Source organism: Pleurodeles waltl, chromosome 3_1 (assembly GCF_031143425.1).
Source record: "Pleurodeles waltl isolate 20211129_DDA chromosome 3_1, aPleWal1.hap1.20221129, whole genome shotgun sequence".
Classification (NCBI taxonomy): Eukaryota; Metazoa; Chordata; class Amphibia; order Caudata; family Salamandridae; genus Pleurodeles; species Pleurodeles waltl.
The window spans coordinates 563656760-563676761 of NC_090440.1; the positions used below are offsets into that span (position 1 = coordinate 563656760).

General features: G+C 44.6%; 1 protein-coding gene across 1 annotated transcript in view; it reads right to left on the reverse strand.

Annotated features, from left to right (window-relative positions):
• Positions 1-20002, reverse strand: part of RASGRF1 (Ras protein specific guanine nucleotide releasing factor 1) — a 944233-nt gene that overhangs the window by 614316 nt on the left and 309915 nt on the right. The window contains exon 5 of the mRNA XM_069222980.1: positions 2849-3102. Coding sequence (XP_069079081.1) covers positions 2849-3102 — 254 coding nt within the window. The remainder of the gene's footprint in view (positions 1-2848; positions 3103-20002) is intronic.

Genomic DNA, 20002 nt, shown 5'->3' on the forward strand with positions numbered 1-20002 from the left:
TCAGGTTTGCAAATGTTTTATGCTCATAAATCACCTTCTTTACAAAGTTCTAACCCTATTATTCAGTCTATGCTTAAGATTTGGATACACTCCCACAAACTCCTTAAGAGTAATCCAAGGCTACATAATAAGGCTCCCATATGGCATAACGCTGATATTAGAATAGGGAAACAGACAATTTCCTGGGATACATGGGAGAGAGCAGGTATTCTAATGCTGGATCATTTATTCACTTTAGAAGGCAAGCTTAAAACCTTTACGATGCTTCAGATAGAATTTCAACTCCCTAGCTCTCAAAAGAGGATATACTTACAATTGAAACAAGCTCTACTTAGTAGACTAGAACCATTTCCGTGGATACCTGAGGATTCCCCAGTCGTACACTACTTAAAAACTTGGGGGAAATTGAAAGGAGCGGTCTCTGGATTTTATAATCTCATTGTACATAAACTACATTCATCACCATTACTAGCACAACTCCACGTCAAATGGCAAGGATTACTTAATGTAGAGTATTCCAATGAGGACTGGACGGATGTTGTTATGAACATGGATAAAGGAATCAGAGAGGCAAGAATGAAATTTACTCTTTTCAAAATTCTTCATAATTGGTACTGGTCACCACAAAAACTCAAGGCAGCAGGTTTACTACACCATTCCACCTGTTGGAGGTGTCCTCATGAGGGCTGTGATATCCTACACATTTTATTTCAATGTCCAGTTTTGACGGAATACTGGTCTTCTATAACTTCCTCTATACACAGAGCTATACATGTGCCCATTCCTTTAACAGAAAAATTAGTTATATTACATGATGTTACTGATCTCCCAAATCTAACAAACCATACAAGACGATTGATTGCTATTGCACTCACTGTAGCAAAAAAAATTATATTACGACATTGGAGAACACCACAACGTCCTACACATGATGAATGGCTTATTGAAATGTATAACATGGCATCATATGAAAAGCTGATTTACAGATTGCAAGATAATGTTGGGATTTTCATCCAAATTTGGAAACCCTTTCTAGCTAATACATTTTCTATTAATATTCACACGTAAACGTTTTCTCATTCTTTGTCTCCTATCTTTATTAAGACTTTTTTATTATTGTTTTGAGTCATGCTGTTATTAAGACAATTGACATCTCGCCCATTAACACTGTTATTTTAAGTAGGACTTACTGTTCACCAATTCAACACTGTTGAATTGGCAGGAATATCTCCATTTGAAATGTTATATATGTGGATTTGCATGATATTACTATCTCCACTGTCTTCTAACAACCTATAATATATGGTTTAATACATATTGCATAATTCTTTCTTTCCACATTTTCTGTTATAGGTCTACTTCTAAGAGTTAATGCACAGTTGGATGCCTTGTAAATAATCTCATATATTGCATTTACTGATATATGTATAATGTTTTTTGTGGTTAGAAATCTGAGAAGTTAATATTTCATAATATTTTTCATATATGGCCATAATTGGATGTATTATTTCTCTATTTAACACAGTCTGTATATTGACATGTACTTCTCAATAAACATATAAAAAAATAAAAAAAAATAAAAACCTCTTCATGTTTTACTAATTTCCTTCTTCTCTGCTACATCAAGCATTCTGTCAGATCACACATTTTAAGGAAGCACTCACATCACAGGTGTCAGAAGTATCAAAGATTTCATTAGATCACTGATACTTCATCGACTCACATCAGATCGCTTGCACCTTCATGACTCTGGTAGATCATCAGCATCTCCTTATTCAGGGCAGTCACCTCAAGGATTCATTAAAATTACCAATATGTCAGATCAAACAACTGGAGCACTCGTCAATTAATGAGTAAGACTAGGACTCCTTCAGATATTGGGTATCTATGGATTTTCCTCACATCATTGATAGTTGGAGGACTCCTTCAAATCGCCAGTTGTTTAAGGCTTCACAATTTCAAGGGGTCCTTTAGGTGACAGACACCTAAAGAACTTCGAAGATTAAAGGTACATTGACAGCTCCCTATGATTACCAGTCCTTCAAGTGCAACCACAAACCATCAGTTTCCTGAGGAAACCCTTGGTTCATCAGTTCCTCTCTGTCAAGTCAGATAACATGAAAGTGCTCACAGGTCTTTAATACTTAGCCCCACATTATGGGTGAACTCCTAATTGTGATGGGTGTTGTAAAACCAGTTACTGAACCAATTGGACTTATGAGATCCACAATCTGTTTTGCTTCACCGAGGGTTTGGGAATTGGACCCAGAATAACCGAGTCCCCAGTAATTCCTCATTTCACAGGGGAACCTGTAGTCCCCTTTAAGTCTGTCCACAGGTAGCCCTGCTTTTGTTAACTCTAGGGAGGTGTGAGGGCCTACAGTGGCCAGATTCATGCCACTCTTAATTAGGGCCTTAGGGCCTCATTTAGATATTGGCGGATGGGTTAGTCCATCAAGGTGACGGATATCTCGTCCGGCGAAATCTAAATCTTATAGGAAATAATGGGATTTAGATTTCAATGGATGGGATATCCGTCACTATTGTGCTGGAGTAATCCATCTGCCAACATCTAAATCAGGTCCTTAGTGAGGTTCGTCATGAAGAACCATCAGACTTAATACATGAACAATTTATTTACATCATCATTACTTCAGTACAGCATCCAATCATTGATAAATTGCATACCCAGTCATATCCTGAGCCCCCCTAGGATCTCCTGAAATCATGAACAGATATAGGATTCCCTCAGATACCAATGCATTTGCAAGCCAGATATTTGTTTCTCCTGCTTTTTCATACCAGTACCTAAAAGTCCCCATTGTATGTACAAAATACTACAGCTTACCTGTTGAGGAAGATGCTACTGACGTCATCATGAGTAATGGGTGGCTTTTTAGAGCTGGCTGCCATCCTAAGTGGACGCAGGAAGTTGTTCACTAGGATGTGTAGCTGTTGCACATATTCAGCTTCAGCTTCCAGCATGCTGAACACCACTTGGTTGCGCTTTCGCATGCTATCTGCATGTGGAGACCGGATGTAATCCTGAATGATGGTCTTCCATTTTCGTCGGCACAACCAGCCCCGCAGAAAGCTCTGCACCTGAAGGTAAGACAAAGTGACTCAGTGTTAGAGAAGGTTAGATTGGACTCACCTTGAGAAGAGGGATAACATGGTCTGAGGATGGTGAGTGTCAGGAACATATAATGGGTCAGAAGTCAAGAGGGGCTGCTGATACAGACCTTGAAGAGAAAGAGTGATATATTTTTGCAATGTATGAAAAATAAGTTTGAGGATTAGGCCACCTAGAACCTCTGGCAAAGTGCAGGCTCAATGACAACTTGACAACTAGAGACAGAACAGCAGGAGTACTGTAACCCAGAAATCACCTGTACATTACAAGAAAATGGTGCATTTTGAGTAATGATCAGTCTTGCAAGACTTACAGGATTACATGTTTGTTAGTGAGCTCCGATGGCCTTTCCCCATGAATGGACACACATAAGAATCCACACTTTGTATTTCAAAACCTTATTAAATATCAACTTCCTAATGCAGTGCAGATAATGTGTATAGCTATAATTATGAAAATACGCAAAATAGTGTCAATAAATGCAATCTACAAACAGAATATTTAAAAGAATTGGAACACTGTGATGGCTTCTCAGATGTTCATTCAATTGTATGACTGGAATCAATCTCTATTTTTCAAGCCCTCCCTTCGGGCGCCTAGCTAAGCTGTCTTAGCACCAAGAGTTCCTTTCAGAGTTTCTTGAGGTGGCGTCCAGCCCAACACCTTAGCGGAACAACAGACCTATTGTTCTGTAATTTGAGAGGATCGTTCTTTGTTGCTGCAAGGCTGGCTCTCAGAAGCCTATGGCTTTTGCTGAGAACATTTATAGGTACAGCTTCCACGAACCAAGCCTCCCGAACTCTCCCAGGAAGTTGTAGATTTCTCCCTGCCTACTACCTGCCTGTGTTAAGCTTAATTTAATTTTTCTGGTTATTTTGAAAATGGCAGGCATTTTGCAGAATGATGTAGGCATGAAAGAACGTGCGCATGCACGCACACAGACATCTACTTAAGGGATGTGCATTCCATTCCACCCTCACTGTCCAATGTATATCAATCAGTGCGGATCATTCATGTGTGTGGCTGTGTTAATATATATATTTTTTAAATCACAAAGCACAAAGTAGACACAGCAACACACCCAATCGGTATTGAAATAGAAAGTGAATAGAGTACATAAAACAAAATAATGAAATGCCACTGGTACGGGTCGGCAGGCATATACCGAAAAAACAAAACACGTCTACACAAGAGCGTGCGCAGTTCTGAATAAGTGGGCAAGTATGCGGAACAAAAAAGTACCTTTGGAAGCATATGGTCAGTGGGAGGACACTGACCCATTAGCCAATGTCAGTGACCAGAAGGAGTACTTGGTACCGCAGCAACACTACAGCAGGACGGCAAAGCAGCAAGCAGCAGAGAGCAGGAAGTGAAAGCAGACAGCGTACTGGCCAATCAGAAGCAAGGAAATTCAAACGATGTTGGAATAAGCCAATGGTAAGTTCAGGTAAGTAAGGGGCTGGTTCTTAGTCCCTTTTAAGTTTTTGTTTTATTCACAATAGATTTCAAAAGCAACGCTCAAGCACACTTGCAGGCAAAACCGAAAAAAGAAGAGGAATTGCTACTCCTGGCCACCCGTCACTGAAGCTCATGAAGGGAAGTTAACAGGGCCTGGTGAAGTGGTAATGGGTGAGGGTGCAGTACATGATGGGGGCATGTGACAACAGACATGAAGAGACGCATCAACACAGGCTTGACCATAATCAATTCTGAGTCATGATGCATTGGTAGCTAAATATGTTTGTATCCATGATTAGACAGAATATTTGGAGGTAGTGTACCCTCTTTGAGGGGTTTAGCTTTGAAAACTAAACTGAAAAATACAGACAGGCCCACAATACTGTCATGGTATCGTGAACCGGTCATAACTGTCCAGGGAGGTCCTGGCTTGGCAGTTCGGGCTGGACTATACCCATGTGGTGCAGAGTCAGGACTGATTTGCATATGGCTGGGCCCAAGCTGGAACGACATGGGTAGCAAAGAAAGAATGGATTTAGGCCCAGATCTCTGTACTGGGGGTGAATGTTTGACATTGTTCAGCATTCCGTCCATCACTTGTTCTTTTAGCATTTGCTATTCAAATAAAGCAATCTTTTTTTTTTTTTAAATGCAGCCCGCAAGGAAAACGGGATGAATTTCAAAACAAAAATGAAAAGCTTTCTTTTTATTTTTAGGTCGAACGTAAGCATACGACCTCTTGTATACTTTTATTAGGTTGAGTGTAAGCTTATGACCTCTTGTATACTTTTAAGTATACATCTTCTGTGAGCTTCCAGGTATTTTATTTGTTAGTTTCAGTGTCATCTAAAAATCCTTGCTTGCTAGTGGTCAGTCATGTCTCTTTTTCTTTCCTTCTTTTGTGTGGGAGCAGGGACCAACAACTGTATAACTGTGCTTTGTCCTGTTTATGTAGTCTGTAGGGGACTTCTTTTTTACTTTGTTTCCTGCTCCTGTCCAGGAAAGAGCATTCTTGCTCTGAGCTTAACTTTAAACAAGGCTATAAAGCAGGCTGTTATCCTGGTCACATTTGGTCTTTGTGGGTTCTCTGCACCCTCTCTCAGCTGCTTGGCTCCCGCCATTCCTTGGCTTGGATTTTCTTTATCAACTCTACCAGAACTCTGCAATTCTTAGAGACAGTGCCCACTGCTGCTCCATACTGGGATCCCACTTGCAGCTCCATCAGTAAACCTCAGTTCACACACTCGAAGCCCTCTGCCATACCAGGAGCCCCACACACGCTGTCTGTCAGAGTACCTCAGGTCTTCCAGTCAGTACACTCTGCAGTTCCAGTACTGGGACCTCGGGTGCAGCTCCATCAGTACACCTCAGGTCACACACTCCAAGTCCTCATCCGTGCCAGTGCCTGGAACCCCACACAAGCTGTCTGCCAGAGCAACTCGGTTCTTGCAATCAGTACATTCTGCTGCTCCAGTACTGGGTACTCAGACGCAGCTCCAGCAGTGCACCTCAGTTCACACATTCCAAGCTACCAGCTGTGCCAGTGCCTGGAACCCCACATACGCTGTCTGCCAAAGCACCTTGGTTCTTCCAGTCAGTACTTTCTGCTGCTCCAGTACTGGGAACTCGGGCGCAGCTCCATCAGTGCACCTTAGTGTACACACTCCAAGTCCTCAGCCATGCCAGTGCCCGGAACCTCACACACACTGTCTGACCTCAGTTCTTGCAGTCAGTGCACTCTGCTGCTCCTGTACTGGGACCTCAGGCGCAGCTCCGTCAGTGCACCTTAGTTCACACACTCCAAGCCCTCAGCTGTGTCAGTGCCAGGAACCCCACACACGCTGTCTGCCTGAGCACCTTAGTTCGTGGAGTCAGTACACTCTGCTGCTCCAGTACTGGGACCTCAGGCGCAGCTCCATCAGTACACCTCAGTTCACACACTCCAACCCCCTCAGCCATGCCCGTGACAGAACTCCACACACGGTGTCTGCAAGATCACCTCAGTATTACAATCAGTATACTCTGCTGTTCCAGTACTAAGACCTCTGGCGCAGCACCATCAGTGCACCTCAGTTCTGTCCCAGCAAGGTCACTTCTTTTCCTATACTGAAACCCTACTCACATACAGTTCCATTACAGCAACTCAGTTCTAATATTCAGTCCCACTGCCAAGCCAATACTGGAACCAACCAAAAGGGCAAAACACAGCTCATCCAGTGCACCTCAATTCTAACATCCAATGCCACTGTTGATGGGAACCACCACAGCTCTGCCAGAATCCATCAATTCTAACATTAAGTGCACATTTCTTCTAAGTACTAAGGCTCACACACACCCTTCAGGACTCCTAGCTTCTGTGGTTCAGAAGCAATGCCACTCCCATGCTGGCCCCACTCGCAGCTTAACCAGGGCACCTTCAGGCTAACGTTCGGCAACACTAGCACGCCAATACTAGGTTCTACACATAGCTCCATTAACATACTTCACTTCTGACCTTGTGTGCCCGTTACTATTCCAGTACTGCAGCCCACATACAATTCGTGTCAGTGCACCTCAACCTGCAATGCCCCATTATTTCAATACCAGGAATTAGACAGCGCGCCGTTTCTCATTCCTCACCCGCTGCCTTTCAGTTATTCCAGCACTGGGCCGGGACACAGCTATGTCTATTCCCCCAATCCTGATCTGAAGCGCCCCAATATTGCTGTATTGGGGTTCACATACAACTCTGCTGATGCACCTCCTGCTGTTCTGCAGCGCCCCCTGCTGTTCCACACTCTGACTTCTGTTTGAGGATGTGGGGGATCCAATTACATCTATTCTTACCTGCAATCTTTATTTGGGAGGGTCTGTTTCACCTATGTCACTCCGTTCTTTCCTTTACTCTCAATGTTTTCTTTCTCCCCACTTTTTTCTTTCCAGCTCTTAAAATTCACACATTAACAGTTTTTCTCATTCTTTCAGCTGTTTAATTCTACTCCGCCCCATTTTTATTTCCCTCTTCCTCTTGCTACTTCCTCTTTCAAACTTGCAAAAACTTAGTTTTTTCTTTCCTTGTTTCATTCCTCTCATTTTTTCTTCATGAGGTGTTCATTCTTTCACTATTTTTGTTCTCTCCCCTTCATTCATTCTTTCTTTGTCTTTTTTATTTGCTCTTTCCTTTGACTCAGTATACATCCTTTCACTTTTTTAGATCTTTCTTTCTTCCTTTCTCTGGTGTTTTTCTTATCTTTATCTGTCAATTCACATTTTACTATACTTTTACTTTAGTTTTTGGCGCTGCCACAGATTTACACCTTCTAGTAAATCTGTGGCAGAGTCAAAAGCAATAGGTGTTGTGGTAGAACGTCCACAGCAACGCCCATTGCATGCCCCTCTGACGCTGAAAACTGAGTCGGAGGGGACCATATTTACAAGGCGGCGTTAAAGCCACAAAAAGTAGTTTAGCGCCTCCTTGTAAATGTGGCGCAGTGCACAGTGCCACAGGAGAGTCACTAAAAGTGACGCTCCAGTGGCGCTAGGGCCTTGTAAATCAGGCTGTTTGTGCTCTATTGTAGACTTTTCTGCTTTTCAGTTTCCTTAAACTTATGCTGACGTTTTGGGCCTGCACCCAAAATCTTTCGGTTTCTGTGCATTGGCAGTCCTTAATATGAGTGGGCCTTTGCTGGTTGGGGCCACGGTCAATTGCCTTTGAGGACCAGCACTTAATTTTCCAAATTAGACATTTAAGAGAGCAAGAAAGGTGAACCACAGAACCGGAAAAGAAGGAGGGAGAGAAACACGGAAACACTGCACAACGGGAGAAATCAGTAACCTGCAAGAGTAAGATAAAGGAGATGGAAGTGTCTAGCAGTGGCTAAAGAGGAATGAGGTGGCTTTCAAGACTACGCAGCCTTGGTATTCCCGGGCACTGAAATTTAATTGGAAAGGCTATGGGATTGAGTAAACGTTGAGGCACTGCCACACTCTCATTCACAAATTAAGCACTGCTGCATTGGACGTAACACACTGTTTCACTGCAACAAAAAATTAAGACTGAGGCGTTAATATGTGGTGCGGTGACCATACTGCTGAATCACTAGGCCTACGGTTAGGGTGACCAGATTTTGAAAAGAAAAAAATGGGACATGCTAGACATAAAAGTCAGACTAAAGCCTTTAGTTTCACTTTTATATCTGGCCTGTCCTCTCCACCGCAAACTGGGAGCCTGTGCAGACTCTCTCCAACTTGGCATACACTGTTTCTGATGGATACAACTACCTGTGGATTCCTCACCTAATGAATTCTCCCCAATGCGCAGCATTCAATGGAAACTTCTTTCCAGCTCTGCACCTCGGCGAGGACGTCACAATTGCCCGACTCCACGTGGCTCTGTCTGACGTCATCGTGGCAATAAGAGGTCCTCGCCGGCGTGCTGACGTCAGTTCCCTTTTTTCCGTGCCTTCAATAACGGTTATTTCTCCAGCTCTTGTGTCGATTGCTGTTAAAAGGGATACTTTGTGTTTTTTCGGGATGTCTGCTCCGAAGAAGTCAGGGTTCAAGCATTGCAGAGAATGCGGGGGTCGGATGTCAGTCACTAAAGCTAAAAAGGAGAAGAGGAGTCACCATAGATCTTTGTCGGGGAAGTCGGCGAAGAGTCATAGGAAGTGGCGCCATCATGATTCCCGGCGTCGTTCCAGAGGGAGCCGTTCGAGGTCGAGGTCTCCATCTACTCAGCGCCATAAGTCATGGGAGGTCAGCCCGCCGGTGACTCTGCAGCCTTCTACTCCGCAGACTTCTCCGGCACCATCGGTCTTTGAGGTGGTGGAACCTCAGAGTCCTCGCTCATATCGGATGTCCAGGATCCGGGTCTGGCTCTGACTCCACAGGAGTATCCTGTCTTCCCTACTCCGGGGAAGGATCTAGCGGCATTCCTTAATGCCATGTTTGCCATGTTTCATAGCATGGCGCAGGGAGGTGGTGTGCCGGCTGGCCCCACTGGTCCCTTGGCATTTAATTTAGGCGCTCCGGCTCCTTATAGACCGACGCCGTTCATGCCATTCTGTCGGGTAGGGGACGCTCGTCGACGTCGGTGGAAAGACCTTCGACGCCGGTGTCTATCCAGATGGAGGCGTCCCGAAGTCAGATGGCGTTGATGGGTGGAGATCAGTTGTCCACAGCGCTGATGGATCAATCTCCGGTGTCGGATGGGTCCGGAGATCGTGTGGTGACGCCTTCTCGACACCGCTCTTCGACGTCGGCCAACTCTTTGTCGACGCCGGGGCTGGAGGCAAAGTTGTGCTCCCGAAGGAAGGCCCTCAGATTGTTGGAGGAAAGAGAATACCAGAGACAGCTCCTTGAGGAAGGGGAGATTGTGGAGCCCCTGGGTGACTTTCAGGGGTTAGACACTGCTAGTGAGCTGGATACTTCCCCGGAATGGGATTTAGCCTCACCAGGGGAGTATACCGAGGAGGCAGCCTCGTTTCATTCTGTCATCAGAAAGGCTGCTGATTTCTTAAAACTCCTGCTTCCTGTTGCCCAGGTCAAGACGAATATCCTGACGGAGGTGCTACATTCTGCCACTGCTGTTGCGGATCCATTGCTGCCTTTTAATGAAGCTCTTATGGATCCCATCATCGAGGTTTGGAAAAAGCCTGTTTCTTCATTGGCGGTGAACAGGTCGGTGGCCAGAAGGTATAGATCAGCTCCAGGGGACCCTGAGTTCCTTTCGAAACACCCGTCTCCGGAGAGTCTGGTGGTGCAGGTGTCTTGTTCATCGCGGTCTGCTCCTGGCTCCTTCCCTGGTGGGCCATCCGACAAGGTGTCCAAAAGGACGGAGCAGTCTGCAAAGAAGGTTTTCTCGTCCTGCAGCATGGCACTTAAATCAGCAAATGCCAGGTGTATCCTGGGTAGATAATTCATGCTGTTATGGATGCAGCTAAAGCGGCGTTGCCTGATATGCCCCAAGACTTGCCCAGGCTGCGGTGACGCAGGTCATACTTTCCGGACTGGACACCACGGACTAGGTTGCTAGAGCCATGGGAACCTCCATCGCTACCAGACATCATGCTTGGTTACCTATGTCTGGGTTCTCGTCGGATGTCCAAGCCACTCTGTTAGACTTGCCCTTTGATGGCGATAAGTTATTTGGCACTAAAGCTGACTCTGCGTTGGAGCGCTTTAAAGAAATCCTTGGGCCTGCAAGCTGTTTTGACCCCTTTTAGATAATTTAGATGTCTTAGGGTGTTTGGACGAGGGGCGTCCTTTCCTGGAAGATCGCAGCAGAGAGGCCAGCAGCCCTCAAGTCTCCCTTACAGATCTTTTAGGGGGCGGGGTAGAGTCCGCACTGGAGGGGCAACCCAACAGCAGCATCTCCTGTTGTTAGAACAGGAGGTTCTATCCCTATTGTCAAAAGGTGCAGTGGAGTTGGTTTCCAAGCAGGAGAGGGGTCAGGGATGTTATTCAAGATATTTTCTGATCCCCAAAAAGGATGGACGTTTGAGGCCTATCCTGGACCTGAGGATTTTGAATTGGTTCCTCAAACAGGAGAAATTCAAAATGTTGACTCTAGCACAGGCCCTTATGGCATTGAACAAGGAAGATTGGATGGTGTCTGTCGACTTGCAGGATGCTTATTTCCATATTCCCATTCTCAAGTCACACAGGAAGTATCTCCGGTTTGTGGTGGGGTTGCAACACTACCAGTTTGCGGTCCTTCCTCTTGGTCTTGCTTCCGCACCTCGAGTCTTCACGAAGGTGATGGCGGTGGTTGCAGCAAACCTCAGGAGGAAGGGAATAGCAGTATTCCCTTACCTGGACGATTGGTTGATCAAAGCCAAGTCTCCTGAGCTCGTCCTGCATTACATGCAGATGACAACCCAGTTGTTGTTCAGTCTGGGCTTTTTGATAAACGTGCCCAAGTCTCACCTGGAGCCCTCTTAGCACCTCCTGTTCATAGGAGCAGTACTGGACACAACATTGAATCGAGCCTTTCCTCCGCCACAGCGGATTCAGGACATTCAGGCGTTGATTCCAATGTTTCGAGAGTGAGCGGTTGTTCCAGTCCTTAAGGTCCTTCGTCTGCTCGGTCTGTTCGCTTCTTGCATTCTGTTGGTCACTCATGCACGCTGGCACACGAGGGCTCTTCAGTGGTGCCTCCGCAGGCAGTGGTTTCAGCACAGAGGGGATCTCGCTGAGTCGATAAACATCTCCAGGGACACTGCAGTGGATCTACGATGGTGGTCTGTGGATGGCAACCTTTCCCAAGGAAGGCCTTTTTCGCTACCACCTCCAGTGGCCACAGTGACAACGGATGCTTCCACCCTGGGGTGGGGAGCTCACCTGGGGGACCTGGAGATCAAAGGTTGTTGGTCTCCAGTGGAGCAGGTGTTTCATATCAATCTGCTGGAATTGCGGGCTATACGTTTGGCTTGCAAAGATGTGGTGGACGTTATTTTATCGGCCAGGCGACACTCCACCAAATCTGTCTATGCGAGCAGATGGGCTAAATTCATTGATTGGTGTGGAGAGAGACAAATTAATCCCTTGAGTGCCCATTTGTCAGATATATTGATGTTTGCATTGTCCTTGGCACAGCAAGGCTGCACTGTTGCTACTGTCAAGGGCTATCTTTCGGCCCTCAGCCTTCTTATGCCTTCCTGATCAACCCTCTTTGTTCAAATACCCTTTAGTATTGAGGTTTTAGAAGGGGCTTACCAATAGGTTTCCTCCCACTCCGTTTCTTATGCCCCAGTGGGATTTAAATTTGGTTTTAACCTTTTTGATGGGCTCTCCTTTTGAGCTGCTACATTCTTGCCCTTTGAGATTTTTAGTCCTAAAGACTGTTTTTCTTACGGCCATCACGTCTGCTAGGCGTGTAAGTGAGCTTCAAGCTCTTTGTGTTCACCCTCCCTTTACAACTTTTCATACAGACAAAGTGGTGCTGAGGACCAGGCCGGCTTTCCTCCCCAAGGTAGTGACTCCTTTTCATTTGGGGCAGTCTATCACTCTCTCCTCTGTCTATCCTCCTACACATCCATCTAAGGAGGAGGAGGAGAGACTCCATCAACTGGACCCAAGGAGGGCCTTGAGTTTTTACATAGACAGGACGAGAGAGTTACACTTGGACGACCAACTCTTTGTCGGATATGTGGGAAGAGGAGAGGGAAGGCTGTCCACAAACGAACACTATCCAGGTGGGTCGTTCTTTGTATTAAGATATGTTATTCATTAGCAAAGAAAGTTCCTCCTGATGGTATAAGAGCCCATTCCACCAGGGCTAAGTCGGCCACATCAGCCTTAGCTAGAGGTGTTCCCGTGGCAGACATTTGCAAGGCTGCGACTTGGGCACACCTTTGTAAAACATTATTGCTTGGACTCGTAGGTGAGGAGGGATGGCCATTTTGCGCGGTCTGTGCTGCAGGATTTCTTGGTATGATCAGTCAGACTCCCACCTCCGAGGCAGTACTGCTTTGGGACTCTATTCATTAGGTGAGGAATCCACAGGTAGTTGTATCCATCAGAAGAGAAAGTTACTTACCTTCGGTAACGCTTTTTCTGGTGGATACACTAGCTACCTGTGGATTCCTCACGGTCCCACCCGCCTCCCCGTAGTCTGTCTGGTCATACCGAGATTTCCTTGGGTGTATATATGTATATTTGTTTGTTGCTGGATTATGAGAGGGTATTTTTATATATATGTATATATATATATATATATATATATATATATATATATATATATATATGTATTGGTGTATATTTATGACTGTATTTTTGCGAATATGTATTGATACTGCTTGCTATTATTATTTGTTTGCCTTTTCTATAAAAGTTTTCTTGGATACAATCATAATGATTATGGAATGTCGATATTCACCTGTTTGCTTCAAAGGCATGTCAAAAATGGTGTAAACTGACGTCAGCACACCGGCGAGGACCTCTTATTGCCACGATGACGTCAGACGGAGCCGCATGGAGTCGGGCAATTGTGACGACCTCGCCGACGTGCAGTGCTGGAAAGAAGTTTCCGTTGAATGCTGCTCATTGGGGAGAATTCAAAAGGTGAGGAATCCACAGGTAGCTAGTGTATCCACCAGAAAAAGCATTACCGAAGGTAAGTAACTTGCTCTTATTAACCTTTTATTTTTAAAGGTTTGCAGCTCCTGCTGCTGCTGGTGGTGGGGGAGGGCGGGGGGACCAGGGGATGACAGTCCTCGGCCCAAGCGGAGGAGCCACTCCTGGGCAGCAGAAGTATTTAAGACTAAAAAGTTGCATGTAGAAGGAGAGCATAACTTTCACTTCTGATTAGCAGGTTGACATGACCTTTGCCCCAAAAACTGGGACATTTATGTAAAATGAACAAAAGCGTTCCCAGGTTGGCATGACCTTTCCCCCCCAAACCGGGACATTTATGTAAAATGAACAAAAGCGTCGTGACACTGGGGCAGTCCTCTGAAAACAGGGACTGTCTGTGGAAATCCGGAACGTCTGCTCGCCCTTCCTACGGTGGCCCTAGCGACCCACAAGCTGCTTTTAAGGATCCTGTAGGTTCAGGAGATATACACCGAAAATGCCTCTGCTGACATACTAAGTACACTTTTAGCAAAAAAGCTGTTGGCCCCCAGAACATGTCAAGGCTGCATGACAAATCAACTGCATTGTTTATATTTTTCAAAGACAAACCCCAAAGCAGGAGGTTGTTTCTCACAAATGGAAATCAGTATGCATGACACGCACATTGCATTTTTTTCAGCCAAGGGAGTGCTAAGCCTGGTGGTGCCAGGCAGTCTAAATAGAGAGTCGGGGAGATGCTGCAGCGGCTCGCTCAACTTCACCAAGGTTTTTTTGAGGAAAGACGCCACCGAGGCTTTAGCGTCAGAAACAAAATAGCCCTCATACCTCTAAATGAGACATGATAACCGAGAGGTGGGTGGATGAGGCTAGGTTTGCCACATGGCCGGTGCCACCAGTACTTTATTATCCCGGCTGGTACAAAAATATGCAGAATTACCTCAAGCCGGTATTTTTGTCCCTTACCTATACATACTTCAACAGCAAATACAAAGAGAAAGCACTTTAAAATGTGTTCTAGAGCTGCGTTAAGGATCCCTGGCAAATAAAGTAAATAAAAAACAGAAAGTTCGTGTAGAAATTAATACATACGATTTTGTTAAATTCCTATTTACCACCATGTTCGGGCCTTTGCAGACTCTTAAAACATCAACAAATGGCCGGAATTTTTCTCATGGGAAGTTGGCATCCCTAGAGAGGACATGCGCCAGTTTTTGCCACATGCTGTGTTGCCCTCCTCTAAATGAGCCCCGCGTCTTTTTCTGGAGCTTGTAAACATTTCAGTACCCAAATTGATGCTTAAGATGCATGGTGTTAGACAAATCCTAACCCACCTAACCTCAAACGGTTTCTGAATGCCTCTTACCTTCTTACCAGTCCACCAGGTATCTAAGGGGGCCACAACGCTCCTGGTTGTATATGCGTGAAAAACCGAGGACCCCACAGGACACATTTTATTTTAGCATGACTACTAGAACTTCTACATATCTATTCTGCTCCAGCCCCACTGTTAGGGCACTTGAAAGCGACAGGTCAATGCCACTAAATGCTGTGCAAAAATGAATACAAATTAACAAATTACCTTAAAAAGCGTGTAGCGTGATCACATTTTAAGAGGTATGTCAGTGCGTGAGCTCTAATTTAAAAAGGGTTTTTATTTTCATTACCTTTGTTTCATGAAATTATTGGTTCTGAATATTGCTCTGAGATGTTTGCTGTAGAGACTACTGTGGAGGGATCACCAAGATGTCAGTACCTAGTGGAGCACATTCTGCATCTTAAAATAACCTTTTCTCTTAAACTCCTAAGATTTGCTACCTGTCATGCTAACTTACATTTCAGCAATACGAGATAAATGTTAAGTTAAATGCCTCATGCAAGGATTTGCAGGTCAGACCTGTGACGTTCATTTAGCCTGGCAGGAGAATACCAATAAGGTATGTTTCCGACAATAATGTCCCCAAACCTCAGCATGAACTGTGGGCGGTCTTTACTTCTTTTCTTCCAAAGCATGTGTTTTAATGTGTCTGGTTACACAATCCAAATAATGCTGCATCTGGTTGCTTTAAACTGTGCCTATGGCTCCTACAGCATCAGAGAGCTGTGTGAACGCAAGAGGTTTATCGAAATCTGTTGTGCATTGAGGAATGGTGATTGCTGTGACACCACAGCAACTTGTAACTCTGAAATTAGCAGCAGGTCGGATTGTGAATTCGTGTTCATGTGTAGACTGGAGCAATCTTTCAGGACCCTTTGAGAAGGCTACAACAGATTCATCTCCTCCAGCTGCCCCATCTCCTTAAAGCTCACTGTCGTCGGAGAGGACCAGTGATTTAACCAATGTGCTTCTCAGTGGACCCAATAATTTTGTGTCTTTGTTACCTTTCAAATGATGCTATGGAAGAGCAGGGCCAAAATGGCACAGTGATAGCCACTTTTTGCTGGGGTTCCATATCAAGTTTACAGGAGTCCTGTGAGGCCAGCACAATCTCAAGGTTGGTTGCAGTCATTTTGGGCACGGTGCCAGAGACTAATGGAGGCAGAGGAGGTTTTGAGACATGCTTCAGCACACTTGTGCATAACTGAAGAGAAACAGACACCTCTTCCGCAAGAGCTGGATCCCAGAGTGAAGGGGGAGATGGCTCCAAAAACACCAACAGATTGCTTGGGGGAGCAGAGGTCTGGCAAGATATTGGAGATGTTGCAATACAACCGATCCAAGATCCTGGGAGGGCAGTGGATGGGCCTGGAGAGAGAAGTTATCCCCCCTGGTGGCAAAGAGCCCAAATACTAAAAAAGTCAAAGATCTGGCTTGACACTGCGCATCAGGGTTCCCCCTTCAAGCTGTCACTGTGGTGCAACACTCTTGCTGTTTCTGTAGTTTGCATTGCTGTTTTACTGAGAGGCCCTATTAGTGTGAGTGCTAGGGGGTTTGTTAAGTGCTAACCTGATTCTTAAAATTCGTGCTCAATGACAACTGCTGAGCAGAAGGACAGACAAAGAACATCATTGAAAAGCAGCAGGGAGGAGGTTGCTTCCTTGCCTTGTGATGATGGGGCCATGTTTCAGGGCGAGAAAGTGCTTCTTAAATCAATAAATTCTCTACACAGAGATTTGGAGGAGGAAACTGAAACATTTAGTCAGCCCTGAACGAGGTACAAAAAAAAACTGGAGGGTTTACTGGGCATTGTCCTGTTCGAGCTAAAATGCTTTCACAGCAAAGCTGTGGGTACCCTAGTGACTGAAGAAGAAAAGGAATTGGGATCTTGGACAAGTTGAGAAAAGCCTCCCACATCAGAGTTCTGGGGCCCCCGATGACTCTCAGAAACATTCTTAAAAGAATATTTGCTGAACTAATAGATGATATGCAGCAAGTTGAGTTGGTCAACATGTTTTGGACACAATTAAATGACCCATGCATGGTCTATGGCCTTCGTCAGGAACTGAGCATCCCCCATACACTGTCATATTAATCAAGGGGGTTTAGAGTTTGATTGCACTTCAAAAACATCAATTCATAATGTTGTAATCTTACCCACTGCAACCTGAATAGAACTGCAATTAGATAACCTCCTGGCAATTTAAATCTTGTAAACTGTCTACCATTTTGCAATTCTCATCTATGATTGAAAAAGGTTGTAAGAGAGCTCCTTCTAATCAGGAGTCTATTCAGACAGGTATGCTGTTTGCCCTGAAAGAGGAGCAGACCCGATGAGGAGTCACACCACCACTGTCCTAAATATAGACACCAGACAGAGCTGTTAGGCTTCCAATGTTTACTTTTCATATAGCAAGGCTTGATATTCCTTATTATCTGATTACTTTAATAGAATTTCCAAATGCTACTAGTTCATTTACCCTGAAAAGAAGCAGGATCTCCTTCTCTGCTCTTGTGCAGAACCACCTTTTGGCTGCCCATTAAAGCTAAGAGCATTAATCAGTAACACACTTTGCACAAACTTTGCTGCTGGCCACTGTTCTCCTAGAGTCCTGTTCCTTCCTGCTGATCACTGCTCTCCTAGAGTTTTAGTCCTTGCCAGTGGTCTCTGCTCTCCTTGACTTCTACTCTATCCTGCTGGCCACTGATCTCACTGAGTCCTACTTCTTGCTGTGGATCACTGCTCTCCTTGAGTGTCACACCTTCCAGCTTGTCATTATTATTCTCGAGTCCTGTATCTTGCTGCTGGTCACTGGTTGTCTTAAGTCCTACTCTTTGCTTCTAGTCACTGTTCCACTCGAGTTCCAGTCCTTCCTGCTGGTCTACTTGAGTCCTACTCCTTCCTGCTGGGCGCTGTTCTCCTTTAGCCCTACTGCTTCGTGCTAGCCACATCTTTCCATGAATCCTACTTTTTTCTGCTAATCACTGGTCTCCTCGAGTCCTGCTTCTTGCTACTGGTCATTTCTCTCCTTAAGCCCTACTCCTTATTGCTAGAGACTACTTTCCTAAAATTCTATTCCTTTATGCTGATTACTGCTCTCCTTGAGTCATACTCCTTTTTTTAGGCCACTGCTTTCTTTGACTCCTGTTATTGCTGCTGGTCACAGGTGTCATTGAGCCCTACTCTTTGCTACTTTGCTGCCCTCAAGTCCCCTTCCTTGTTGCTGGTCACTAATCTCCTAGAGTCTCGCTCCTTATTGCTCCTTATTGGTTTCTTTGAGTCCTACTCATTCTGCTTGTCACAGCTTTCCTCAAATCCTATTCCTTTCGTCTGGTCACTACTCTCCTTGAGTCCTACCCCCTTCCAGCTTGTCAATGATCTCCTTGAGTCCTACGTCTTACTGCAGGTCACTGCTCTCCTTGACACCTACTCCTTATTGCTGCTCGCTGCTCTCTTTAAGTCCTACCTTAACTCACTCGATTTTGGAGTTCCATTGTTCATGGTTCCTGGAGCCCCTGCATAAAAGTGCAATTTATCTTTGTAATAAATCTTTTAGGGCGCAAGAAGTGTGCCTTTTCTGCAGTACTTGAGATTCTGTTACACTAAAGTACAGCTTGTTTATCCTGATCCTCGAAACTTGATTTGCTAAGGTGCTTGAAAGGGAAGTTATATTGATAAATATCTAGCCTTTACTTGATAGTAGTGGTTCTCATGGAACAGCCCGCCACATATGGTGTGGTGAAATTCTTCAGTTTGAGAAGTGCGTAGTGGGTTTTCGGAGTGGGTCAGAGTAGACTACGGTCCCAAATATGGGCTGAGTGGAATTTCTGTATGAAATTTCCTCTGCTCACTCATGAGTGGCCCTGCACCACTGATCCGATTGTACCGACTGTAAAATCTGTACATTACAATTGTTCTGGAAGAGGCTATTTACAAGACTGCAGGCCATATTGTACATAGTGTCTGCTATATATCCAACAGCCTACAAAATCTTTGCTGTTTAGCCGGCCACAGGCTAAATAGTATAGAAGATGTATAACTTGACCAGATAAATAGTGTGAAGAAGGCCTTTATTTAGCTGGCCAAGAAAAAAAAAAAAGGAAACTCTAGGCAATGGTATGGTGGTGGCCATCTTGTAATGGGTATGCAACATGAATGAAGCATTTGAAAGTAAGTGCTCATGCAAATGTTCAATAGTTTGTACAAAGGTAGGTGAAAGCATTAATCTAATTTATTTATATATGAAAAAAAGACTAAAATCAATTCTGAATAAAAACATTTATGTTATTTTAATATTCAAATAAGAAATGTAGGAATCAAACTTCTGTTTTAGCAGCTTCAGGATATGACACTGAGGTATTTTCTGCTTCAGTCTAGGGGAATATGGCTGTCTGGGAAGATAATAAGCATGGTTTTAAAGCCTCACATAAATGTTTTATTCACTCATGCAAATACATTGGTTCCTTAATGTTCATGATTCTCTGTTGAATGATTTGTGAGGGCTGGGCTCTTTTTTAGCTTCTTATGGAAGGCCTTGTGCTACCTTTGAGCTTCTTTTCAAGGGGATTGTGCTTGCTAAATATTTAAAACCTGGCAATACAGTGGCAATTGACAAGCAGCAGCAAAAAAGGGAACGCAGAAAATTAAGTTGTATCAGAGCCACATAGTGAGGGATACATACAATAGACAGTTAGTGCACGGGGGCACAGTGCTTTGGGACACTTGCAGGAAATAAACTGAGTAAGACAGAGTAATTGGACTTCTGCGGATGGGGGCTTGAAAGTAGGAGATGGGTAAATAACGAACCTGGGTAGTTCGCTCAGCTGCCTGCTAAAAACACACTTTTCATACTATGCACCCATTATGGTGGATTTCAGGCATAGATGGTTTTTGGCCTTTTGTCATGAGTGGCCATTCAGCCACACTGACATTTTAGTCACCTGTACAATGTATCTTGGGAATGGTAAGCACCGTCTTAAGT